Source organism: Sphaeramia orbicularis, chromosome 18 (assembly GCF_902148855.1).
Source record: "Sphaeramia orbicularis chromosome 18, fSphaOr1.1, whole genome shotgun sequence".
NCBI classification, from domain to species: domain Eukaryota; kingdom Metazoa; phylum Chordata; class Actinopteri; order Kurtiformes; family Apogonidae; genus Sphaeramia; species Sphaeramia orbicularis.
The window spans coordinates 8,373,614-8,401,126 of NC_043974.1; the positions used below are offsets into that span (position 1 = coordinate 8,373,614).

The following is a 27,513-nucleotide window of genomic DNA, read 5'->3' on the forward strand; positions in this document are numbered from 1 at the left end:
GACTCCTTGCTAGGAATTTTTAGGTTAAGTTAGGAGCTCTGTGAGAGGATTCTCAGAATCTTTAGGAATACGGGCCCAGGTTTAAAGTGTGAGGGATGGTGTTCTTTGAGTTACCACAAGATGGCAGTATTCCTCTAGAACAATGGTTCTCAAACGCGTAACAGTGGAGTACCCCTTGAAATATATATATTTTAGCCAAGTACCCCCAGCTCTCACTTCAGCAAATTTGATTTCAAAAATGAAAATTTTAAAAATGAGGCAAAATTTGTCCCTGCGCCAAAAGTGTCTGTTTCTGTTTTCAAAACTTTGTAAACAAACAATATATATTTAACTTTAATAAATTAAAAATAACAAATCTTTATAAATAAAAAACGAGCCTTTCATCAACAAAAAATAATTACTTAAATACTCAAGTAAACTCATCTTGAATAACATATAATAGAAATGTTCTTAAAATGCTACCAAAAGGTTAAACAAGATGACAGACAATAACAATAATATAAGAAAATTAAATATTGAAATGAATAAGGTTGGGAGTGTCCATTTAATTATCTTTATTTATTATGTTTTATATTTCAGCGTTAAGTCTCCTTATTTATTTTGTATTTGGTACATGATGACTTATTTTTTTGACTTAATTTTTCTTTGACTTAATTTTTCCCCAAAAATTAAATAACAAAAATACCCCCTGGGTTTCTTCGAAGTACCCCTGGGGGACATGTACTCCACTTTGGGAACCCCTGATGTAGAACATTGGAGGATGACACTGGAGGAGACCACATATGTTGGGACAATGGCAGAGATACAAAATGTTTATCCTGTGATTTATTTATTTATTTTCATTCCCCAGAAGTTAAATATCCTATAAAATGTGACAGTTTCATAGTACATCAATAGATGAATATTTACAGTGACATGTGTGGAAGTGCATTCAGATATTCTTTTCATATATCAAAATATTTGTTACGTTTTGACACAATTGAGGGTCATCTAAATTCTATTTTTACCTGCTGATTTAGTCTCCAGGAAAACCTGCTGAGATGTCTGTAAACATCACTGCTGTTGTGTTCATTTACACATTTTAACCTCAATCGTGTTTTCATAGTGACTATTTTCTTTATTCAGAAAGAAAGAGGATAGAAAAGGGGTTGATAAAATCAAACTCAAAGACCATCATTTTTGATGCTTCAGCTTTTTAATCATGCTTTACAGGAAAAGAACAGAAACAGAATCAAGTTGTGCCAAAAGCGTCTTTTCAAAACCTTTCAATCTGCTCTTCATGAGACACAAGGTCCTAAAAGCAGTCCACCTGCAGTTAACATTTTACTTATCGCTTCTTTCCTTGGGTAGCGTTACAGCAAGAGAAAAGAAAAGAAATATAGGTTTGATTTAAAATGTCAGGTCAACAGTTTATATATGAGACTGATGACGAAGACTGATGAGTGCACAAACTTTAGACACAAACACACATCACTGAGTGTTTGTGTTTTGCAGGTTTATGCATCTCTGTTCCCTCAGGAATTAACGAACTCTTTTGGAACAGATAAAATAGACATTGGGTGTGCAGGCGATATCATACCAGCACCTTCCACCTGTAAGGAACAAAGATAAAAAAGTCAGTCATTACTGCAGAATCTAACCACTGACATTGTACATTGGCCTTAATACTCCAAACAAATGGATCACTGATATTTCAAGAAAGAATTATTTCTTCGTATAAACACTTTAAGGAGGAATTTGAAACAAATGTTTAACAAAATGACACTTGTAATAGTAACCAATTTTGACATGAATGGCTTCACAGTGTCTGTGTGTGATGTAAATGTCAGTAATGTTGAGTGACTTACTTGACACGTTCATCAGTGTACATTTCTCAGTGGAACCATTAGAAGGCTCTCTGCGACACCAGTTGGAATAGCTGTAACGTGCTCCCCCCATCCAAAGCCACACACCGGCCTAAAGGGAAAAATGACAAGGAATATTGTTTAAAAGACAATTTCAATAATTTTCAACAAAACCATCTGAGGAACATGATTTAGATGAATTGACCTGCTGTGCATCAGAGAGTCCCATCCATGCATATCTGTTCTTTGCCAGAAGCTTAACAAAAGCTTCCTCTCTTGAGTTCCGTAGGGATACAAGATTTCCACCCAGACTCACACAGATTCTCTACAGGGAAAAAAAATATCTTTGAACAGTAGAGTTACTGAAAAGAAGCCTCTAAGTATTGTGATATTAAGAGATGCAAACTCAAGCATGAAAATAATTGAAGTGTAGAAGCAGAATTGGGCTCAAATACCTGTGCTGTAACCCAGTTCACGCCTCTTGTAACATAGACATAAAGGCTGTCACCGTACCGATACCAGTAGTTGTCTCGATATGTACAGCTAGACCTTGCTGACCTTTTGAGAACTGAGACAAAAAGGCAAATGACATTCCATTAAACTTATATTTAAGGTGGACTCCTAATGTAACACTCAGTAGTGTAATCCATGTTCATAACATGACACAAATGAATCCTCTACAAAAACAAAACAAAATCCTCCTAACCTGCCAGGTTTGTTCCCTCATCTGTTCCATTCCCTGTGTCCGACACAGATAATTTAACATAGTTCATAACATTTAAAACACATTGTATGCAATATATATAATGCAGATTTTATATTCTCCTCTTCTGTCTTTATCCAGTATAAAGAAAAAGGAGAACAATTCTCAATTGTAACAATGACTTATACTACAGATTTCTCTTCACTGTTTTCATTGTCTGACAAATAAGTAATTTCAGAATGTTATTTGCATTTATCCTAAACTTTTATCATACTGTTGTGTAAGTAATGTGATGAGTCTAAGAAGAGATTGTCCTTAACATGCTATCTGCTGCGTGTCTTATTGAAATGTCATAGTTTGATAGTGTGTCTCACTTGTAGTAGCTCATAGTCTTTAATTGCAGCTTGGTATCATTATATTACAAAATTTGTCTGACAAAATACAAATTTAAAGAACATTTCACCTACCAGCTGGCTCTGGCATAGCTTCTGAAGAATGTGGATGGTTAATGTGAAATACAAAAGACACAAATTATTCAGACTGCACACATAGAAATCCCATAGGAAATACAGAGAGACAGTTTACATAAAAAAGGAAATACAAACGACTGTTTGTTGTTAAAGTCGTCATCATTCATTGCAGTTGGATTTACTGATGAAAACTCATGATTTATCATCTGAGGAAAAAGGTACTTACCGTCACTTGATTCATCATCACTGTCCTCTGGTTCTGCCTCAGGGAAAGCCTCTGGCTCTGGCTCTGGCTCTGGAAAAGCTGGACAATTTGGCACAACAGTTAATAAAGTTTGTTACTTGTGTTACAGAAAAAACTGTTTTTGTCTATACAGTCACACAAACACATGGAGGATCAGTCAAAGTCATCGGTACCTCTTGTCAGGGCCATCATGGTACCAATGAGGAGAAACACAACCAGCAACTTCATGGTGACGATGATGATGCAGATGTCAAAGATGAAGACCTTCAGTGAAGACAAACACACATTAGTTGTCTGGATCTGAGTATTCGTGAGGCTATAATTCAAGAGTCGATGCCAAACCTGCTGCAGATTTCCTTCTCTTCTGTCTTCTCAGTGTCAGCCTGTAGCTTCAGTCTGAGGTGCTGAACTACTGAAAGTCCACTTCTTATATACTGTTGCTCTGTATGATGAAATAAGCCGGAACTGTGGATACATTTTCTGATAATGTAAACAGAGAAAGGAAAGATAAATACACATATCACTTTCAGTCATTAATATAACATTGAAGGTTTTTTGCCAAAAAAAAAAAAAGGAAAAATATAAACAAACAGGATGGAAAGTATTTCCCCAACTTTGCAATTTAGCTTTTTCAATTTATACTCACCATTCCCCTCTGTAAAATACCACCCATTAATTTAATGAAAGCATTCCACATTGTAAAAATATAATTTATAATATTATTGCCATCTGGAGTTTTATATTTCACCTGTATTGATACAGGGGGAGTGTTTGCTAAGTGTACTAAAACTGGCATAGATATGTTTAACCAAATTATAATTTGATACATTTTTCTTGTTACTGATACAAAATAAACTTAATGTGTTTGATGATATATTGAATAGTACTGACAAAATGTTCCATGTTTCCTTTCAACACAGCATTAATTTTGATAAAAAAATAAAGAAGCTTTTCAGTTAATAATAATAATAATGATAATAATAATAATAATAATAATAATAATAATAAGAAGAAGAATGCAATACTTTTTAACAGCTATTTGATCTTCAGTTTCCTAAATTCAATTCAGTTTTCAACATCAATAGGATAAATAAATAAATAAATAAATAAATAAATAAAGAAAGAAAGAAAGAAAGAAAGAAAGAAAGAAAGAAAGAAAGAAAGAAAGAAAGAAAGAAAGAAAGAAAGAAAATTACCTCACAGGGCTTTACAGAAATTGTTGAATTGATAAAAAACAAACAAACAAACAAACAGTGAATAAATGCAATGTACCTTAGTAAAAACCTGTCAAAATAAGTAGTTTCCTCCCTTTGTCCTGTGATTCGGTTTCATGTTCTTCTAAAAATACTTCCACACATTATTAACAATAAATGTGGTTTGTTGTTTCAAAAGCAGATGTAATGAACATGTAAAAAATGAAAATACATGCTACTAAATGGTTTATCAGGTCCTTGGCTCCGTGGTTTACCTTGGTTGGTTCAGGTTAAATAAACTCTCAGTTATAATTCAACAGATGCTAGTTTTACTACTCATCGTTGTGACCCTAAATTTAATTGATTTTTGCGTAAATTGGGTTTTTACACAGAGCTCCCAAATGTGAATGGAGCACATTTATCCATTAGAGTTTATTAAAGTTTAACTCTCCATTAAGTACGTATCACATCAGATCATGGAGGTTTCAGTAGAATGAATTGAAAGTACTGCAGATATTCAGTTTTCTCCCAACCTGATCTTAAAAATGACACGTTTACAGTTTCTCATATTTCAGTTTTGTCAAGATGTGTGGTGGGTGTAGGTATTTGTTTGGTAATAGATAGCAGATCCACTTCAGGTACATGATACTCTACCAACTAACACATTAACTCATGTAAACATCAATGATATTAAATAAATGACGCTATCAAATATTTTTCCTTAAAAATTAATCAGTCATCTTATGTGTTGATTTGTATCTGTTAACCTCCTAAGACCCAGGAAATGTCAGCAAAGTACAAGCTTTTTTTGTTTTTTATTAAATAAGTGCCTATATTCGAAACATCATGATGCAACAGTTTTTTCAGATGCAGTTTTTAAAATTTTTATGGAATGTCCTTTATGGTGGACAGTTTTCTTTTCTCTTTTTTTATATCAAGTTGTGAAACTCTTGTCCGCAAATGTGGACAGAAAACCCATAGCTGGGTCTTAGGAGGTTAAAAGTGCAGCCTGACACTGTTTTGGCTTTTCATTATATCGACTGATGCACTTGAATGATTTAAATGATAATGGTGAATTTCATAGTTGCATATTTATCTAAAATAATCAACTGTCTGTATTCACTGACCTCTCAGTGTGTGGACAAAGATAGTGAAGACGATGGATGACAATGATACTGTTTATGTGTGAGGATTATGGATAGTTAAAGTGGGGACACTGAGACTGGGACACTGAGACACTGAGACCTGACACCTTGACCTTTTTCCAAAGAAAGGCTTTAGTCCCTACAAGGATCCTGAACATCAGAACAGTTCACTGGCTAATCTTGATGAAGTCACTTTATATTGACGCAAACAAAAGCCATCATATGCGAGTGACAAATCATTTCTAAAATAATAATCATTTTTTCTAAATTTGCTCTGTTTGATGTGTAATAAATAATATCTCATTGAGTATAGTCTGATGACTTTGAAAACATAAAACCAATAATAAGTATAATAATAATAAAATAAAGTCATTTACCAGTAAAAAGAAAAAAAGAATCGTATAATGTATTATTTTATTTTGACCTAATTAGCAGCTTAGCAAAGCAGCATAGCATTCATTTGTTTCAGCCTACATGTGTGGTGTTTTTATTCATTTTTGTTATCAACACACACACACACACACACACACGCGCACACACACACACACACATTTCCATTATAACACCCATAATAAATAGCAATAAAAACAACAAACTGTTACATTTTTGTCTTTCACTTTTTAATAAGAGAGAAGAAAAACATAATTATTTTCTATTCTAACTCCCAGAGCATAAGATTGGATTTGGAACATGACTTTTTCTTAGAAACATTTACTGCCATCTCAAGGCCCCCTGGCAGCTCTCTGAGGTCTGTAAGTGGGTCTAAGTACCCATGTTGAGAAATGCTGGCATCAACAACCCACAGCTTAGTGTTTTGTGTTGTTTTGTTTTTTTTTTTCCGTTGGTCAAGGTGCTGAGGAAAAGAAAATACTTATTCTGCATGAGAGTAAAACTATTTGTGGGAATAAATGAGTAAAAAAAAAAAAAAATACTGAAACCAAATTACTTCAAAACACATGTAATGAAGCCCACTCTAACCTTTTCTCTTTGGCTCACAAAGTGTGGCTGTTACACTGGCTGCATTCCCACATAGCAGACAGGTGTGGGCCAGATCTGGCTTTAAGCTGGCACTGCTGGCTGACCTCTGGCAATGGCAAGTGGTATGTCAACCAGATTCGGGCCAGCTCTGGCACTTATGGCACTGTTTGTATGACGGCATGCCACATGTGGGCTGATTCTGGTTTGATGTATGTGGCCCAGATGAGTCCATGCCACATGTGGGCCAGATCTGGTTTTAAACAGGCACTCCTGGCTGACTGCTGACATGGCAAGTGGTATGTCAACCAGATCCGGGTCAGCTCTGGCACTTATGGCACCGTTTGAATGATGGCATGCCACATGTGGGCCGATTGTGGTTTTGATGTATGTGGCCCAGATATGTCTGTGCCACATCTGGGTCAATTACAGTTGAAATAATGTTGCCCATATTTGAACAGGCATGGATGGGTGAACCACAATTATTAAGTCTTACTTTTAAACTGTTTTTCTTCCTTCACTGGTGTTTCATGTACTACCATGCCACATAAAATATCCATATCACATGCTCCAACACCGACAGAAAACCTTTATTTCTCCGAACTGAATGAGAAATAAATCAGCATTAGCCTCACCTTAATTATGTTGTATTTACGCACAAAATGCAATGTGCAGTGTTATCAACTCCTCAGTAAGTAAAGTAGCTATTGTGTCCTAAAAGTGTCTAGACATGGTTGACTGACATCATCACCTAATTTGTATATTTGACAATGTTCACGTTTGGCAATACATTCAGCTAGCTGTTGCTAGTAACATCAAATGTTTTTTAACATTATAAAAGGTTACATACCTCTGTAATTGGATTACTTTTCTGCCTCCTCTTTTCTCCTCTTCTAAACTGTGCAGCTAAGGGCTTGGAAGGCCTTTTCATGGTGATAAACTCTCCAACCTTTACCTGGATGCTTAGTTCTACTCTTGTCTGACTGTCATTGAACTGCGCTGTCTCTGTCATTCAAGTACATAGGCAGTGTGCACTGGGTCAGGGAGAGTTCATCTGAGAAATTACAGGGGCTGTTTTGTTTTTTGTTTTTCTCCCATTTCTTTATTTTTAAGACAATTAATAAGAAATTATCATGTTTTCAGTACTATTATTTCTTTATTTACTATGATTATTACTACTATAATTATTATGATTATTATTATTATTTTTGCCTACCAGTGGCACCCCCTCCAGTGGTTGGCCCCCAAGGCAATCACCTATGTGGCTTATGTCTCGAACTGGCCCTGAACAGAGCACAAAGGCAGCGTTGTGCATGTAGCCAGTGTAAACACTGCTTCTAATTCCTTCAAGCCCCACAATGCAGTGGGTCCTACGCCACAACTACATCATCCCTTTCCAACCCTATGAGACTACAGAATGTTTATCCACCACATATGATTCGCCAGACAGCCAACCAATCCTCATTGGCCGTTCAAAGCGTGACCCGTTTCCTACGCTCTGATTGGCTCGAGCCACTTCCTTTTGTAAAGAGTGGGAAGCAGCAAAAGATAAAACAAAACAAAAGAAAAGACAAGCCGCTGCGGACGAACGGAGAACCAAGTCGAGGTGAGTGTATGGTTTTATTTATTTTATATTTTGATGAATGTATGACCTAGTAGCTTAAGATGTATGTCATTTCGTCGGGAAAGCAAGGGTTTCCGAGCTTCCCGTGTGTGTCCAAGACAAACATAACTCACCTCACTCAATTGCTAACGGGCGAGTTGCACTGGATGTCGAGTGACAGGGCTAAGTAGCTAGCGTTACGTTTTTTAAATTCGAGCTTTGTCAAAGCGTGAATAAAAAATAATAATGAAAAAAAAAAAAATCACACACTCTCTGTAGTTAGTTGGTTCCTAAATCACCCGGTACAATGATTCAAATCTTCGGACGGAGTAAAGAATCGCTAGTCTGACGTCTTCATCAACACGGTACGTTCGCTAGCTAGGAAACCATAGGTTCTGTTGTATGCACAGACAGGTGAGGGTGAGGCGATAGACGTAGTACTGACTTCTACTCCCTGCCGAAAGCTGCTCCCCCTTCCTAAGTCAGCCATGAAGAGGACAATGTGCACCAAATTCACCCTGTCACAACTTTTTCTCCTGTAGGGTATGAAATGAATTGTGAATTATTCAACCTCTTAACACCATCATAGCTGTGTAGCAATTTAGTAATTAGTGTTATTGTAAGATATTGCAGTTGTTTTTAAATCTGTTTAATATTAAAGAATGTACAAGGCATATAAAACTTTCTAAAGTTAAAAGTTGTCAGTTGTCTCAGAATGTTCTATTTCATTTACTTATCACAGTGCTGTACTTGGTGGTGTGGATGAGAAAAAGAAGTAAAAAAAAAAAAAAAAAAATGGTACAGTATAATCAGTGATCATGATGGTAAATCATTAAAAGTGGGACAGACATCTGTGGTTGGATGCAGTGGTACTTGAAGTGGGGTCTGGGTTTCAACAGTAAAGACTGTAGCATTAAAAATCAGTTGAGATCATCACATTGGATGCTTTGTGCAGGGCTCTCCCCAAAGATTGGAATAAGGGTGCTGCTCCATTGTACTACAGTCTTTGCGCCATCATACTAATTGTCAGATTTTAGGGTGTTACACAGTGCATAAATGCCACATGTACATTGTGTGGGTGTTGTCATGAAATGGTGTAAGAACTACATCAAATTTCTTAAAATTAAGTATGCCAGCTGTAAACTGAATAAATGTCACAAATGCATACATATGGTAACTAAGCACAGTGAATATTGATCTCAGTATTCATCAGTTTTTTTTATACAATTAATATTTATTTGTGTTTATCTTTTGTTTTTTTTTCAGGGCTGTGTTTCGGCATATTGCTTAAAGGAGAACTGGACTGTAAGTGTTATGGAAGGGAACTGGGCTTACAATGAGCGGAGCAACATGAGAAGACGTGCACTGAAAAGGGTACAAAAATTTGTGGAATCACTAGAAAATGAGCATGAGATTGAAAGAAATGTGCAGGTCAGCTTAGAGAATGAGTTATCTGGTGCTTGTGAAGACATGGACACTGATGGTGAAGAGGAGAGTGAGTTTAGTGCAACTATGGAGGAAGATCATAGGTTTGATGATTCTGATGAGATGGACAGGGATCCCACAAATAAATTGTTGAATTCACACTACAGGTCTGATACCAAGTTAGAATCTTTGTCTATATTTTTTGTGTTTTAAGCGGCTGTGCGACGTAATCATCCTACCTCTGGCGCAACGGACCAAGAGATAGAGGCAAGAATAACTAAATGGCGTCAGAATGCACCTGACCACAATGGGGGACGGAGTGAGCGCATGAAGAGAACAAATGAGAGACAATACAGTGATTAATGTTTTTAGGGCCTGTTGAGCCGCATTATGTAATAAATTCCCATTATGTAATAAAAGTTCAAAATGTAATAAGAATGTCACGTCATCTTGTAATAAAGCCACATTATGTTATAAACTGACGCATTTTGTAATAAATTACGTCGACGCATTATATTGTGAATTTTTTCACATTATGTAGTAAGTTATTACAATTTGAGAAATTTATTACAAAATGCACTTGACACATTTTTATTTAAAAAAAATGTAATAAGATGGTTCATTATGTAATAACAATCCAAATTAATATAATTTCAGAGCAATTTAGAATAAATTAGTCATAGGAGCTACAGGTAATGTAATCAGAACTTTAACCTCACAGTTTAAAGATGAATTTAGTACATTACGTTTTCCTGAAAATAAAAATTATAATATAATAATATAAAATATAATAATAATAAAAATACATTTTGAACTTTTATTTCATAATGGGAATTTATTACATAATGTGGCTCAACAGGGCCAAACTATTGTGTTAATATTGCTACTGCCGTTGAAGATGGTTACAATGTATTTCCACTATTTAAATGCAGTGTTGGTGTTTTCTTCCCCCCATTAAATGTTTTATTGATTATAAATTGTATTGTAATTGCTTAGTAATAGTTTGACAAAAGTGACTGAAATATTTCACTTTGCAATTTAACTTTTCTAATAGTGTGCTATCAAAAATGTGAATTGTTTTTATGCATAGCACATGTTATTTAAAATGATTTTCAATTCAATATATATATTATTTATTTATTTATTTATTTGAATCACATCATTGTTGATGTTTTTTGAATATGCATGGGCTGAATACAACACATGATGTTTCATGCCTACATTAGGGCAACATCTGATGCCAGTACCAAAACTGTTCTGGGCCAGCTCAGGGCTGCCAGTGCACCAGCAGCTGGCCCATGTGTAGGCCACCTCCGCAAACCAGACCTGGGCCAGTTCAGGGCCACTGGTGTGTTTGCAGCTGGCTTTGTGCTGGCCCATGTGTGGGCCACCTCCGTAAACCAGACCTGGGACTTTTAGGAGCCGTCATTCTTTGCGGTATGTGGGCCAGAATTGGCCCAGACCAGTTTGCTATGTGGGTTCTTGTTAAAGAGATCCACCGAGCGCTGAGCATGTCAAGCGTGAGAGCGGCATTTCAGTAGCGTGACAGGGTGTTCAAATAAGGATGCTGAGACATCCACATAATGGCCACTGTCAGTAAAACCATCCAGACAATAATAGTGTTAGCAACATTATTCTTAACACACACACACACACACGTAAGTGGCATTTCTGTGGCAGTGTGTAAGCTGGTGAGTATGATGCAGGTGAGGCGGCAGGGCGAGGCGGACGTAGAGTTCCAGTACCCTGTCATTAAGGGCTGTGGTATCAGCGGCAGAGGCAGCCGGGCCCCGACTTAGTCAGGGGTGGCATGGAGGGCAAAGGGAGGGGTGGCAAGGGCCCGACGTAAAAAAACTGTGAAAATGATAAAAAAAAAAAAAAAAAAAAAATCCCAACGGGTCCTTAACTGCGGTCAAGCCAGCTGACTCTTCTTTTTCCGCGGTCAAGCCAGCTGACTCTCCTTTTTACGAAGTCAGTCCAGCCGCTCCAACATTTCCAGTGCTCCCGTATTACAGACTTACGGTAAAAACACGGAGGTGGTTGAGAAAGTCAGCGCAAGGATGCTACAGCGTGGATCATCTTCCGGTTTTCAAAATAAAATGTGGGTTATTGATGGGCAATAAACAGACGTGTCAGTGTGATTCTTCACTGGTTTTTAACCATTCTATCGTCCGCGGTGACTTACCGTACGTGTTTGCTGGTAGCGGTGATTCAGGATACACCCCAGACCCTTTGAACAGATTAAAACATTTTGTTTCAATCTCTTCAATAAATGTTTATCTTGTATTGAGCTGCAATGCTAACATTTACAATGTTAATTTCATTAAAAATAGGGAAATTATTCAAATGTAATAAAAAGAGGGGTAACTCAACCAGCCCATGGAGTACAACGATCCTGCAGTGATTTGGGGTCAATAGGTCACATGACCTGTAAGCTATTAAGCTAAAATGCTAATATTAACACTAAAAAATTCCTTAAAAATACCAACAGTGTTAAAACGTCACAAAAATGACCGTAACTCATTTAACCAGTACCGTATTACAATCCTGCAGTGATTTTGGGTCAATAGGTCACATGACCTGCAAGCTATTGAGCTACAATGCTAATATTTACATTTAAAAAAAATTAAAAATACCAACAGTGTTAAAACGTCACAAAAATGACCGTAGCTTGTTCAGCCAGTACCGTACTAATATCCTGCAGTGATTTTGGGTCAATAGGTCGCATGACCTGTAAGCTATTGAGCTAAAATGTTAATATTTACATTAAAAAATTCCTTAAAAATAGCAACAGTGTTAAAACGTCACAAAAATGACCGTAACTCATTTAGCCAGTACCGTACTACAATCCTGCAGTGATTTGGGGTCAATAGGTCACATGACTTGCAAGCTATTGAGCTAAAATGCTAATATTTACACTAAAAAATTCCTTAAAAATAGCAACAGTGTTAAAATGTCACAAAAATGACCGTAACTCATTCAGCAAGTACCGTACTACAATCCTGCAATGATTTTGGGTCAATACCTCACATGAACTGCAAGCTATTGAGCTAAAATGCTAATATTTACATTCAAAAAATCATTTAAAATACCAAAAGTGTTGAAACGTCACAAAAATGACCGTAACTTATTTAGCAAGTACCGTATTACAATCCTGCAGTGATTTTGGGTCAATAGGTCACATGACCTGCAAGCTATTGAGCTACAATGCTAATATTTACATTTAAAAAAAAATTAAAAATACCAACAGTGTTAAAACATCACAAAAATGACCGTAGCTCTTTCAGCCAGTACCGTACTAATATCCTGCAGTGATTTTGGGTCAATAGGTCACATGACCTGTAAGCTATTGAGCTAAAATGTTAATATTTACATTAAAAAATTCCTCAAAAATAGCAACAGTGTTAAAACGTCACAAAAATGACCGTAACTCATTCAGCCAGTACCGTACTACAATCCTGCAGTGATTTTGGGTCAATAGGTCACATGACCTGCAAGCTATTGAGCTAAAATGCTAATATTTACACTAAAAAAATTCCTTAAAAATAGCAACAGTGTTAAAATGTCACAAAAATGACCGTAACTCATTCAGCCAGTGCCGTACTACAATCCTGCAGTGATTTGGGGTCAATAGGTCACATGACCTGCAAGCTATTGAGCTAAAATGCTAATATTTACACTAAAAAATTCCTTAAAAATAGCAACAGTGTTAAAATGTCACAAAAATGACCGTAACTCATTCAGCCTGTACCGTACTACAATTCTGCAATGATTTTGGGTCAATACCTCACATGACCTGCAAGCTATTGAGCTAAAATGCTAATATTTACATTCAAAAATCATTTAAAATAGCAACAGTGTTGAAAGGTCACAAAAATGACCGTAACTCATTTAGCCAGTACCGTATTACAATCCTGCAGTGATTTTGGGTCAATAGGTCACATGACCTGCAAGCTATTGAGCTACAATGCTAATATTTACATTTAAAAAAAAATTAAAAATAGCAACAGTGTTAAAACATCACAAAAATGACTGTAGCTCGTTCAGCCAGTACCGTACTAATATCCTGCAGTGATTTTGGGTCAATAGGTCACATGACCTGTAAGCTATTGAGCTAAAATGTTAATATTTACATTAAAAAATTCCTTAAAAATAGCAACAGTGTTAAAACGTCACAAAAATGACTGTAACTCATTCAGCCAGTACCGTACTACAATTCTGCAGTGATTTTGGGTCAATAGGTCACATGACCTGCAAGCCATTGAGCTAAAATGCTAATATTTACATTTAAAAAATAATTAAAAATAGCAACAGTGTTAAAACATCACTAAAATGACCGTAACTCATTCAGCCAGTACCGTACTAAAATCCTGCAGTGATTTTGGGTCAATAGGTCACATGACCTGGAAGCTATTGAGCTAAAATGCTAATATTTACACTAAAAAATTCCTTAAAAATAGCAACAGTGTTAAAATGTCACAAAAATGACCGTAACTCGTTCAGCCAGTACCGTACTACGATCCTGCAGTGATTTTGGGTCAATAGGTCACATGACCTGGAAGCTATTGAGCTAAAATGCTAATATTTAAACTAAAAAATTCCTTAAAATAGCAACAGTGTTAAAATGTCACAAAAATGACCGTAACTCGTTCAGCCAGTACCGTACTACGATCCTGCAGTGATTTTGGGTCAATAGGTCACATGACCTGCAAGCTATTGAGCTAAAATGCTAATATTTTCACTAAAAAAATCATTAAAAATAGCAACAGTGTTAAAACGTCACAAAAATGACCGTAACTCATTTAGCCAGTGTACTTCTATGATTCTGCAGTGATTTTGGGTCAATAGGTCACATGACCTGCAAGCTATTGAGCTAAAATGCTAATATTTTCACTGCCATTTTAAATGATTATTTTAATGTAAATATTAGCATTTTAGCTCAATAGTTGCCAGGTCTTGTGACCTATTGACCCAAAATCACTGCAAGATCATAGTACGGTACTGGCTGAATGAGTTACGGTCATTTTTGTGACGTTTTAACACTGCTGGTATTTTTAAGGAATTTGTTAGTGTAAATATTAGCATTTTAGCTCAATAGCTTGCAGGTAATGTGAGCTATTGACCCCAAATCACTGCAGGATTGTAGTACGGCACTGGCTGAACGAGTTACGGTCATTTTTGTGACGTTTTAACACTGTTGCTATTTTTAAGGAATTTTTTAGTGTAAATATTAGCATTTTAGCTCAATAGCTTTCAGGTCATGTGACCTATTGACCCAAAATCACTGCAGAATTGTAGTGGGATACTGGCTGAACGAGTTACGGTCATTTTGTGATGTTTTGACACTGTTGCCATTTTAAATGATTTTTTTAATGTAAATATTAGCATTTTAGCTCAATAGCTTCCAGGTCATGTGACCCATTGACCCAAAATCACTGCAGGATCGTAGTACGGTACTGGCTGAATGAGTTACGGTCATTTTTGTGACATTTTAACAATGTTGCTATTTTTAAAGAATTTTTTAGTGTAAATATTAGCATTTTAGCTCAATAGCTTCCAGGTCATGTGACCTATTGACCCAAAATCACTGCAGGATTGTAGTACGGTACTGGCTAAATGAGTTACGGTCATTTTTGTGACATTTTAACACTGTTGGTATTTTAAGGAATTTTTTAGTGTAAATATTAGCATTTTAGCCCAATAGCTTCCAGGTCATGTGACCGATTGACCCAAAATCACTGCAGAATTGTAGTACGGTACTGGCTAAATGAGTTACGGTCATTTTTGTGACATTTTAACACTGTTGGTATTTTAAGGAATTTGTTAGTGTAAATATTAGCATTTTAGCTCAATAGCTTGCAGGTCATGTGAGCTATTGACCCAAATCACTGCAGGATTGTAGTACGGTACTGGCTGAATGAGTTACGGTCATTTTTGTGACGTTTTAACACTGTTGCTATTTTTAAGGAATTTTTTAGTGTAAATATTAGCATTTTAGCTCAATAGCTTTCAGGCCATGTGACCTATTGACCCAAAATCACTGCAGAATTGTAGTAGGATATTGGATGAATGAGTTACGGTCATTTTTGTGACGTTTTAACAGTGTTACCATTTTAAATGATTTTTTTAATGTAAATATTAGCATTTTAGCTCAATAGCTTGCAGGTCATGTGACCTATTGACCCAAAATCACTGCAGAATCGTAATACGGTACTGGCTGAATGAGTTACGGTCATTTTTGTGACATTTTAACACTGTTGCTATTTTTAAGGAATTTTTTAGTGTAAATATTAGCATTTTAGCTCAATAGCTTGCAGGTCATGTGACCTATTGACCCAAAATCACTGCAGAATTGTAGTAGGATACTGGCTGAATGAGTTACGGTCATTTTGTGACGTTTTAACACTGTTACCATTTTAAATGATTTTTTTAATGTAAATATTAGCATTTTAGCTCAATAGCTTCCAGGTCATGTGACCTATTGACCCAAAATTACTGCAGGATCGTAGTACGGTACTGGCTGAATGAGTTACGGTCATTTTTGTAACATTTGAACAATGTTGCTATTTTTAAGGAATTTTTTAGTGTAAATATTAGCATTTTAGCTCAATAGCTTCCAGGTCATGTGACCTATTGACCCAAAATCACTGCAGGATCGTAGTACGGTACTGGCTAAATGAGTTACGGTCATTTTTGTGACGTTTTAACACTGTTGCTATTTTTAAGGAATTTTTTAGTGTAAATATTAGCATTTTAGCTCAATAGCTTTCAGGCCATGTGACCTATTGACCCAAAATCACTGCAGGATTGTAGTAGGATACTGGCTGAATGAGTTACGGTCATTTTTGTGACGTTTTAACACTGTTGCCATTTTAAATGATTTTTTAATGTAAATATTAACATTTTAGCTCAATAGCTTACAGGTCATGTGACCTATTGACCCAAAATCACTGCAGAATCGTAATACGGTACTGGATGAATGAGTTACAGTCATTTTTGTGACATTTTAACACTGTTGCTATTTTTAAGGAATTTTTTAGTGTAAATATTAGCATTTTAGCTCAATAGCTTTCAGGTCATGTGACCTATTGACCCAAAATCACTGCAGAATTGTAGTAGGATACTGGCTGAATGAGTTACGGTCATTTTTGTGACGTTTTAACACTGTTACCATTTTCAATGATTTTTTAAATGTAAATATTAGCATTTTAGCTCAATAGCTTCCAGGTCATGTGACCTATTGACCCAAAATCACTGCAGGATCGTAGTTCGGTACTGGCTGAATGAGTTACGGTCATTTTGTAACATTTGAACAATGTTGCTATTTTTAAGGAATTTTTTAGTGTAAATATTAGCATTTTAGCTCAATAGCTTCCAGGTCATGTGACCTATTGACCCAAAATCACTGCAGGATTGTAGTACGGTACTGGCTAAATGAGTTACGGTCATTTTTGTGACGTTTTAACACTGTTGCCATTTTTAAGGAATTTTTTAGTGTAAATATTAGCATTTTAGCTCAATAGCTTTCAGGTCATGTGACCTATTGACCCAAAATCACTGCAGAATTGTAATAGGATACTGGCTGAATGAGTTACGGTCATTTTTGTGACGTTTTAACACTGTTGCAATTTTAAATGATTTTTTTAATGTAAATATTAGCATTTTAGCTCAATAGCTTGCAGGTCATGTGACCTATTGACCCCAAATCACTGCAGGATCGTAGTACTCCATGGGCTGGTTGAGTTACCCCTCTTTTTATTACATTTGAATAATTTCCCTATTTTTAATGAAATTAACATTGTAAATGTTAGCATTGTAGCTCAATACAAGATAAATATTCATTGAAGAGATTGAAACAAAATGTTTTAATCTGTTCAAAGGGTCTGGGGTGTATCCTGAATCACCGCTGCCGGCAAACACGTACGGTAAGTCACCGCGGACGATAGAATGGTTAAAAACCAGTGAAGAATCACACTGACACGTCTGTTTATTGCCCATCAATAACCCACATTTTATTTTGAAAACCGGAAGATGATCCACGCTGTAGCATCCTTGCGCTGACTTTCTCAACCACCTCCGTGTTTTTACCGTAAAGTCTGTAATACGGGAGCACTGGAAATGTTGGAGCGGCTGGACTGACTTCGTAAAAAGGAGAGTCAGCTGGCTTGACCGCAGTGGTCCTTAGGGGGATGTGGGGTTAGACACAACATCTAAACTAACACAGACACAGACCCGCAGAAGAACCACCAGACTGAGAGCTGCAAATGCACCACAACTTAAATCGGCTAAAATGTGCTTAGAGGTCTTATTTTATGTCTTTGTGCATAGCAAATCAATATAAGTGAATCCCCAAAGGAACTTTGTGTTGGTAAATGCAAGTTCTGCAAATTTACAGGATTTCAGTTCTGTTGCAACATATTGATGGTCATATGAACTATGTTTTCAGGTCAAAAATGTCCAATTTAATCACAATTAATGCTATATTTTTATGTCACAAATGGCCAAGTTATATTTTAACTGAATTTACCTGAAAAACAAATATTCTATTCTTTTAGATTCCGCAGTTTTTCTTACCAGATTATATACTACATATCATATGTTTATTTTACAGGTTGCAATATGGAGTATGGTGCTGATCCATCCTGCTTATGTTACGCCAATACATACATTAAGAATGTCACACGTCACTTTTTAAATCAACAGTTTTCTAATAATAAGCATTTTTATAAAGAAATAACAATTCTATATTGTTATTTACTCTTTAGTCTGATGATAAACTATACAATAAATAATTATGATCCTAGTTTTTGCACAGGGATCATTTGTGGAAACGGTGACATGGCTGCCGAGCATCAGTATGATGGGATCTGTAACAACCATGTCACATCCGTCCACTGACACATTTTGTGTTTTTGTGTCAGCTGTTATTGTTTTAGATCCACAATACTAACATTTATGAATAAGAGAATAATTTGCAATAGTAAGTATATAAGTTTATTACTAATAAAGTACTGGTACTGACCAGATCATCATGGGTAATGTCACGTCCATCCACCAGCAAAAGTTTTCACATACACGTGGTATTCAACATCCAATATTTCTGAAAATATAACTTCCACTGTCAAGTAATATCAGTAGTCGGTGCACAAATGGATCAGCATTATTTCAACACAGTTCTATGCATTTCTTACAAAATTTTTTTTTAGACAAAAATGGCCACTCATTTGACCCCCTAAGTAAATTTTAGCCCAAATGTATATGTACCGTCCTTGTCAAATAAATTCAAATCAAAAGTAAATATTACAACCGTCACTATAAACATGAACCCTGGCACCGAACAACCTTCAGTGAGGATGCAGAAAACAAGAAAGTCAGGATGCGCCGCTCTACTGGCCAAACATCACGGATGCAGCTGCGCTCTATTCATCCCTATTTGAATAGCGTACTGTTCAATAGGCCGACGTGCAGCTGTTTAACGGTCCTGCCTGAACGACCCGAGGATCGTGTTGTGTGATGAACTGTGTGTTTCCAAAGAAAGGGATAATTGATTAAACAGTCATTTTCATTTGAAGTTAAGCTGATTAATCTAAACTGTGAGTGTAAGACGCTACTGCATGAAAAGAAAGTAAACAGACACAAAAAAAAAAACACAGGTATCTGCAGTTTGCTATTAGTCCAACTGTCCCCCTGAAACAGTTTTTGCATATTTATGCACGAGGGAGAGTCAAAAAGATGTCTGATGAGCACTGTGTCCCTGGGGAGGAAAAGTTGGATCTTCCAGTTTGACCCACAGGGCAAAATTCAATCAAAAGAGCGGCATCCAAATGGAGCAGCTGGAGAGGTCTGTTAAATAAATAAATACATATCAGAACCAGAATCAGCTTTATTGGCCAGCTTTGTGAACACATACAAGCAGTTTGGCTTTGTTTTTTTTTTCTTTGCACACGACGTACAATTTTACGGAAGCGTATTGCATTCACAAAAAAAATAATTTCGGCTCTGTTTTTCTGAATTAATGAGATAATTATCTCATAATTACGAGAAAAAATAAGTTAAAAAAAAAAATCGGCGCTGTTTTTCTGAGTTTATGAGATACTGTTTCCTGAAAAAAAAAAAAAAAAGCTCTGTTTTTATGAGTTTATGAGATACTGTTTCCTGAAAAAAAAAAAAGCTCTGTTTTTATGAGTTTACGAGATACTGTTTTCCGAAAGAAAAAAAAAAAGCTCTGTTTTTATGAGTTTACGAGATACTGTTTTCCGAAAAAAAAAAAAAAAAGCTCTGTTTTTATGAGTTTACGAGATACTGTTTTCCGGAAAAAAAAAAAAAAAGCTCTGTTTTTATGAGTTTACGAGATACTGTTTTCCGAAAAAAAAAAAAAAAGCTCTGTTTTTATGAGTTTACGAGATACTGTTTTCCGGAAAAAAAAAAAAAAAAGCTCTGTTTTTATGAGTTTACGAGATACTGTTTTCCGGAAAAAAAAAAAAAAAAGCTCTGTTTTTATGAGTTTACGAGATACTGTTTTCCAAAAAAAAAAATAAAATGTGGCTGTGTTTCTCTGTCAGTGGGACAGTGGTCCCTGGTCCAGGCAGGAGCTCCTTCTATCTGTGCTGCTGAAAGCCTCTCGGGGGAGCGTGAAGTTGTTTCCGTTCTCGTAACCGGTTCCGATTACGGATCATGGAACTAGTTTCGTTCACAGAAATCAGAACCAAGCCCCGCTTCGTGCACGGATCAAGCCCTTCAAGCACACCGGCGCTCGGAGCCTGTAACCCGGCTTCCTGACAGGGCACGACCGCGGTGATGGGAGTTGGCATTAATGAAGTCAAATAAAATGACATTCACCAGCATTAAAGAAAATATACACAGCAGAAGAGTGCAAATGTGTATTCATTTATTTGTCAGACCTGATGGAAAGCATTAGTCAGAACTAGATCCATGGAGGAGCGGCTTGGTGTACCGGTTCGTCCCCCCTCCAATAACTTTCCATCAGGTCCAGGTGGACAGCTATCCACTCCCCGGTGTGTAAGCCGGACTGGAGCGGGTGGACGGAGCAGCTCAACTCGACAGAACCCCGGCGCTCGGAGCCTGTAGCCCGGCTTCCTGACAGGACAGGACGCGGTGATGGGAGTTGGCATTAATGACTACCACTACTACTAGGACTCCTGCCATGGGGCGGGTGTCCTGTCCTGGTGCATTGGGCCGACCAGGTGAACCAGTGTTTTCCATGGCTGGTGGTCCTGTGCCAGCTGCTCTGCGTCCTCCATGGTAACTCCATGTTGTCGGAGGTCGCCTGCAATGACGTCGAGCCATCGGGTGCGGGACTTGCCTTGTGGTCGTTTCCAGTCTGCGGCCTTTGGGTCAAACTGAAGGATGGCTCTTGTTGGATGGTCAGGAGGGAGGCGGAGGACATGACCGAACCAGCGGGGGCGACGTTGCGCGGCCAGGCTGGATGCTTTGGGCTGGCGTGTGCGGGCTCCAAGCACCTGATTGGAAACCCGCTGGGGCCACCTGATGTTTTCGATGGTTCTGAGAGCCCTGCTATCAAAGCCATCTATTCTGGCAGCCAGAGTCTGGTTTAAGGGCCATGTTTCCGAGCCATAGAGCAGGATGGAGAGGACGGCAGAGTTGTAGATCCGGAGCTTCGTCCTGCGTGAGATGGTCTGGTTCCGCCACAGTGGTTTCCAGAGAGACTGCAGAGCTGATGCTGCCTGGGCCCTTCTGCGGGTAATCTCTGGTTTTAGGTCCCCGTTGTCTGTCATCACCCCAGATACACAAAGCTCTTGACAGGTTCTACAATGTCATTACTGAGCTGCAAGGGAGGTGGATCTGGCCCATCACTGACATGCGTGAGGTTGGTTTTTGTCCAGTTCACTTGGAGGCCAAGCTTCTGTGCCTCTTCACTGTATCTGCCCAGAGCATCTGTCAGCTGACTGTAGGATGTGCTGAGCAGGATGGTGTCAGCAGCGTACTCCAGGTCCTGGCATTAATGAAGTCAAATAAAATGACATTCACCAGCATTAAAGAAAATATACACAGCAGAAGAGTGCAAATGTGTATTCATTTATTTGTCGGACCTAATGGAACGCATTAGTCAGAACTAGATCCGTGGAGGAACTCTTGGTGCCCCGGTTCACCCCCCACCCCCATAGCTTTCCACCTGGACCTGATGGAAAGCTGTCCGGGGGTGGGGGGTGAACCGGGACACCAAGACGCATATTTTCTTTAATCATGGTGAATGTCATTTTATTTGACTTCATTAATGCCAACTCCCATCACCGCGTCCTGTCCTGTCAGGAAGCCGGGCTACAGGCTCCAAGCGCCGCTGTTCTGTCGAGTTGAGCTGCTCCGTCCACCCGCTCCAGTCCGGCTTACACACCGGGGAGCGGATAGCTGTCCACCTGGACCTGATGGAAAGTTATTGGAGGGGGGACGAACCGGTTCACCAAGCCGCTCCTCCATGGATCTAGTTCTGACTAATGCTTTCCATCAGGTCTGACAAATAAATGAATCCACATTTGCACTCTTCTGCTGTGTATATTTTCTTTAATGCTGGTGAATGTCATTTTATTTGACTTCATTAATGCCAACTCCCATCACCGCGGTCGTGCCCTGTCAGGAAGCCGGGTTACAGGCTCCGAGCGCCGGTGTGCTTGAAGGGCTTGATCCGTGCACAAAGCGGGGCTTGGTTCTGATTTCTGTGAACGAAACTAGTTCCATGATCCGTAATCGGAACCGGTTACGAGAACGGAAACAACTTCACGCTCCCCCGAGAGGCTTTCAGCAGCACAGATAGAAGGAGCTCCTGCCTGGACCAGGGACCACTGTCCCACTGACAGAGAAACACAGACACATTTTATTTTTTTTCAGAAAACAGTATCTCGTAAACTCATAAAAACAGAGCTTTTTTTTTTTTCCGGAAAACAGTATCTCGTAAACTCATTAAAACAGAGCTTTTTTTTTTTTTCCGGAAAACAGTATCTCGTAAACTCATAAAAACAGAGCTTTTTTTTTTTTTTTTTTTCCGGAAAACAGTATCTCGTAAACTCATAAAAACAGAGCTTTTTTTTTTTTTTCCGGAAAACAGTATCTCGTAAACTCATAAAAACAGAGCTTTTTTTTTTTTTTCCGGAAAACAGTATCTCGTAAACTCATAAAAACAGAGCTTTTTTTTTTTTTTTTTTTTTCCGGAAAACAGTATCTCGTAAACTCATAAAAACAGAGCTTTTTTTTTTTTTTTTCGGAAAACAGTATCTCGTAAACTCATAAAAACAGAGCTTTTTTTTTTTTTTTTTTTTTCGGAAAACAGTATCTCGTAAACTCATAAAAACAGAGCTTTTTTTTTTTTCAGGAAACAGTATCTCATAAACTCATAAAAACAGAGCTTTTTTTTTTTTTTCAGGAAACAGTATCTCATAAACTCAGAAAAACAGCGCCGATTTTTTTTTTTACTTATTTTTTCTCGTAATTATGAGATAATTATCTCATTAATTCAGAAAAACAGAGCCGAAATTATTTTTTTTTGTGAATGCAATACGCTTCCGTAGCAGGGAAAAGAACGAACGGAAATATACGGCAGTCTAAACCCAGACTGAAAAGTGTCATAGATCTGGTGTGTCTCCAGAAAAGCTGTAAGTTGTTTAGACACTGCTTTCTCAAGGATTTTGGCCAATAGGGGGAGCTTTGAAATGGGCCTGTAGCTTTTGAAGTCTGTGGGGTCCAGTGTGGTTTTCTTTAGTTTAGGTTCTATGATGGCCTGTTTGAAGGAGCTGGGAAACAAACCAGTTGTGAGCGACAGGTTAAAAAACTTTGTGACCCATGGTCCAATAGTGTCAAAGACACTGACAAGGAGCTTATGGGGGAGGATGTCTGCAGAGTTGGAGGAGGATTTCGTTTTGGATAAAAGTGCTGAGATGTCCTCCAGTGTCACAGGGTCGAAAGAGGACCAGGTTTGCAGAGGGGGATCAGATAGGGTCAGACGGCCAGAGGGTGGTGGGATATTGTGTTTAATATCCCTGATCTTGTCTGTGAAGAAGTTTAGGAAGTCATTGCTGTCAGCTTTACAGAGCACAGGGGCAGCAGGGACAGCAGGGGACACAATGGACTGGATTGTGTCAAAGATTACTTTGGGGTTTTTCTTGTTTGTGGCTATAAGTTTGTGGAAGTAGCTGGATCTTGCCTCCTTAATCATTTTATTTAATGAGGTTATGAGATCTTTAAGATGTAACCTGTGTACTTCCAACTGGGTTGATTTCCAAAGACGCTCAGTTTTGCGACAAGTTCTCCTTAGGTTTAAGATGTTTTCATTTATCCAGGGACAAGACCACTTACGAGTGACATTAGTTTTCACGGGAGCCACCTGGTCAAGAATAGAGCTGCAGTGTGTGGCAAAGCACTGGATAAACTCATCAACATCGGGACACTCATTAAGAAGACTAGGGTTAAACAGGGCACGGAAATCCTGGGCTGTGGACTCTGTAATGATCCTCCTCTTGGCCCTTCTAGGTGCAGGCTTGGGCTCAAGAGGCACACATAAGTCAAAAAACACACCACAATGATCACTCAAGTGGACATCCTCAACACACACATTTGTGACGTGTAAGCCCAATGAGAAAACCAGGTCCAGGGTATGTCCTTTCTTGTGGGTGGGGCCAGATACACGTTGTTTGAGGTTAAAAGTGTCAGTCATGGCTAAAAGTTCCATTGCTGGGCTGGATGAATTGTTATCGATGTGCAGATTGAAATCCCCAAGAATTAAAACCTTCTCCAGTTTTATTATTGATGTAAGGAAATCACTGAAATCGCTTAAGAAGGCACCAGCAGGGCCAGGGGGACGGTAGATTAAGAAACAGTAAAACACACTGGACGAGCCAATCTTGATCATTTGTGACTCAAATGAGGGAAAGTCATCGGTGCTCATCCCTCTGCATATGTATTTGTCTTGGTGCACTACAGCAAGGCCACCGCCCCGGCGACAGGGGCGGGGCTGACCAACAGCAGAGCAGCCAGGAGGGCACAGTTCATTTAAATGAATGAACTCCCCATCCCTTTGCCACATCTCCGTCAGGAATAATGCATCCAAGTTCCTGTTGGTAAAAAGCTCATTTAGGGAGAAGGATTTATTGGCAATGGAATGTGCATTTAGTAATCCAAACCGGCTAGGTGGTGGTGGCATCATGGTGTTCGTGTCCGCTGTGTGTAATGGGATTTGTGTCAATCACCTACGATGCCTTTTAGCAGAGTGAAACCCCATACGAGACCTGGATATGACAGGAATGGGGAAGAGCAAGGCAGAGGTGTAGGCTGCTGGAGATGGGGAAGGAGAAGAGGAATTCACTGAGGTGGTTAGTTGACAGGTGGACAGTGAGGGCCTGGGAGAGGAGGAGAGATCAGTTGGGGTGTTGTTTATTCTCACTACAGATTTTATAGGAGACTCTGAACGTGGTGATATTAGATGTGACCAGCAGGGGGAGCAGGTGACTGCAGCAGAAGAGGGAGGGCATAGTCACATTGGTGTGGGTGTGGTTTTGGTCAGGACAGCGTGTTGGATGTTTTGAGCCAAGACCCTGCTGCCTAGTCTAGAGGGGTGGACACCATCGGACTTGTAGAAGGAGGGGCGGTTCCAGAACAGATTAAAGTTATCAATAAAACTGAAGCCGTTCAGAGCAGAGGCGGACTGGAGCCAGGTGTTCAGGCTGAGGAGGCGGCTGAAACGGCCCACACCACGGGCAAAGGAGGGGAGGGGCCCGGAAATGAAAACAGCCTTCCCGGATCCTTTCAGTTTATCAAAGAGGTTTTTAAAATGAACCTTTGTCACTTCGGACTGTTGAAGAGAAGTGTCATTGAAGCCCACGTGAACTATGATCCGGGTAACGGTGGATGGCAGTGAGAGCAGCAGCTGAGGGAGTTCATGGAGGATGGAGGTGACGGTGGAACCAGGAAAACACCTGGTTATGGCGTTAAAGAAACGGATGTGACGGATGATGGAGTCCCCGAGGATAGCGGTGGTCGGAGGGAAAAGTGGTCGAGGAGACGGTGTTGAAGGTGAAGGGTTCCTGGTCTCTCTAGGTAGACATTCCACGGGTGGACCGTCAGTGTGACGGCGGACGGCCTCTCGGAGGAGGCGGTGCCGGGCAGAGGAGCGGACCGAGGAGCGGGGACCCTTGTTCGATGGCTTCACAGGAGGACCGGCTTTAGGACCGTCGCCGGTAATCAGCTCGGTGGCAGCCACGGTGTCAGCAGGAGCCGGTTCCGGGACAGAGCCAGGTGGGATGGGGGGCACATCAGCCGTGGCGGGGGGAGCCGGAGCGTTCTCCACGGACAGGACGGCGAAGCGGTTTGATGTGCTGATGGTCGGCGGTGGTGAGTCTTTGCTCGTGTTCTTTTTGCGGCCACGAATCACCACTTCAGACCAGGGTGTAGAACACGGGGGGCGAGAACAGGCAGAGGAAGGATCCCATAACACCGTATCATCACAGGAGGCTTTGGGCTTCTCTGCGCTTTTCAGGAACAGACTGGACAGTGTGGGAAGGCGGCTGGAGAAACCACAGAGCTGGGCATTTTTCTCCGCGAGTTCTGCGGAGAGGCGCAGTATTTCCTCTTTGAGATCCGCGATAGTTTGGTAAGCCTTTACCAGGGTTTTGTTTGCTTGGACGAGAGGACTATCTCCAGCTGATGAGGATGACGCCATGGTGGAAACAGCGAGATACCGGGCAGAGCGCGGGAAGCGGTGGGTGACAGCCAGAGGTAAGGATCCACTGACAATACTGACCTGTCCTGATGAAGGTTTGGGTTGATAGCGTCAAGTTAAAAAGACACGGTTAAGAGGTTAGGTTCAAGTGAGTAAGCGTTGAAAGGCAAGAAATAAGTAGTTAAAAGGCTGGATTTCTGAGAGTAGATCCGCCGGCGGTTTGACAGACGCCACGCATGCGCAGAAGACACCTAAACGAAGTAGCTTCGTGAGCTGGAGCTGCCATTAAATGAGCAGTCACTGCTTCACTGTGGGTGAGCTCAGTCTGAAAACCAAATAGAAATAGTTCAGAAAAAGCAGACATTAAAGGCATACATTTACTTCTATAGAGCAGAATGGATCCAAACTCTTTAAAATCTTACCCTTGCTCTGGTTCATACCATCTGTTGTTTCCTTCACTGTTTTGCAGACGGCGCACACCTTCCTAAAATAATACAAGACTAAGTCACTTTGAGGAACAAACCCCTCCAGGTTCAAGCAGTTCAATGTGACAGATTCATTACTTTAATCAGTTCCACAAGTCAAACCACACTATCATACACTGTGCAATTAACTAAGAAAGTCACACTAAGATAAAATTCCCACCTAAATAGCACACATGTAATAATTAATTGAATATATACTTACCACAATTTTTGGATTGTGCTCCAGCCTTTTTCTGGTTCTTGTCCACAGTCTGGTGGCTCATCCAGCAGTGTCTGCCTGGTTCAAGTCAGTGAGTTGTTGTCTCACCTCCACTGTAAACTGCTGTGTCATGTACGACTCCATTTGCATTTGTATACCTCACAGCAGGACCATTTACATACGAAAACCTCACATAGCCCAAGGGGCTGGGGAGGGGTTATTGCCAAGGCTCTCTAACCAGAGGGGGGGGATTCACGGCAATTCCCGGCAGTTAGAGAGAATTTTCTGTGGTGACTTCAAATTCCCACCAGTAGGCGTTAATTTCAAGTTCCACAGCAATTTACAGGGACGTTAACTGACGAAAACCCCACTTTTCATGCAGTGATCCCTCCCTGATCAGGGAGTGGTCCTTAAGAATCGGGTCAAAGTGCTGTTGTGGAGAAAAACAAACATTTGTACACCATTTAAAGCAGGAGTGTCAAACACACGGCCCGGGGGCCAAATGCGGCCCCCCAAACGGTCCATTTCGGCCCCTGGGATGTT

The 27,513-nt window shown here is 39.3% G+C and overlaps 1 protein-coding gene across 3 annotated transcripts; it reads right to left on the reverse strand.

Annotated features, from left to right (window-relative positions):
• Positions 1-1,173: 1,173 nt before the first annotated feature.
• Positions 1,174-3,733, reverse strand: LOC115438254 (type-2 ice-structuring protein-like). Of its 3 annotated transcripts, none has more exons than XM_030161705.1 (9): positions 3,604-3,733; positions 3,435-3,525; positions 3,244-3,321; positions 3,015-3,035; positions 2,551-2,583; positions 2,300-2,412; positions 2,050-2,169; positions 1,848-1,956; positions 1,174-1,592 (listed from the first exon to the last, which is right to left on the reverse strand). In XM_030161705.1, exons 2-9 carry the CDS (start codon positions 3,487-3,489, stop codon positions 1,522-1,524), a joined length of 600 nt encoding a protein of 199 aa, XP_030017565.1. In that variant the 5' UTR covers positions 3,490-3,525; positions 3,604-3,733; the 3' UTR covers positions 1,174-1,521. The 3 variants fall into 3 exon arrangements, with proteins under 3 accessions (XP_030017565.1, XP_030017564.1, XP_030017566.1); XM_030161704.1 differs by having other exon boundaries at positions 2,551-2,589; XM_030161706.1 differs by lacking the exon at positions 2,551-2,583.
• Positions 3,734-27,513: the final 23,780 nt, after the last annotated feature.

Bases quoted from the DNA above. Each gene is read 5' to 3' on its own strand.
- LOC115438254 (XM_030161704.1), bottom strand. From the start codon at position 3,489: ATGAAGTTGCTGGTTGTGTTTCTCCTCATTGGTACCATGATGGCCCTG. The intron at 2,413-2,550 runs GTTAGGAGGATT...TTTTTGTCTCAG, and splicing joins TGAGGGAACAAACCTGGCAG to TTCTCAAAAGGTCAGCAAGG. The intron at 2,170-2,299 runs GTATTTGAGCCC...TTTTCCCTGTAG, and splicing joins TGAACTGGGTTACAGCACAG to AGAATCTGTGTGAGTCTGGG.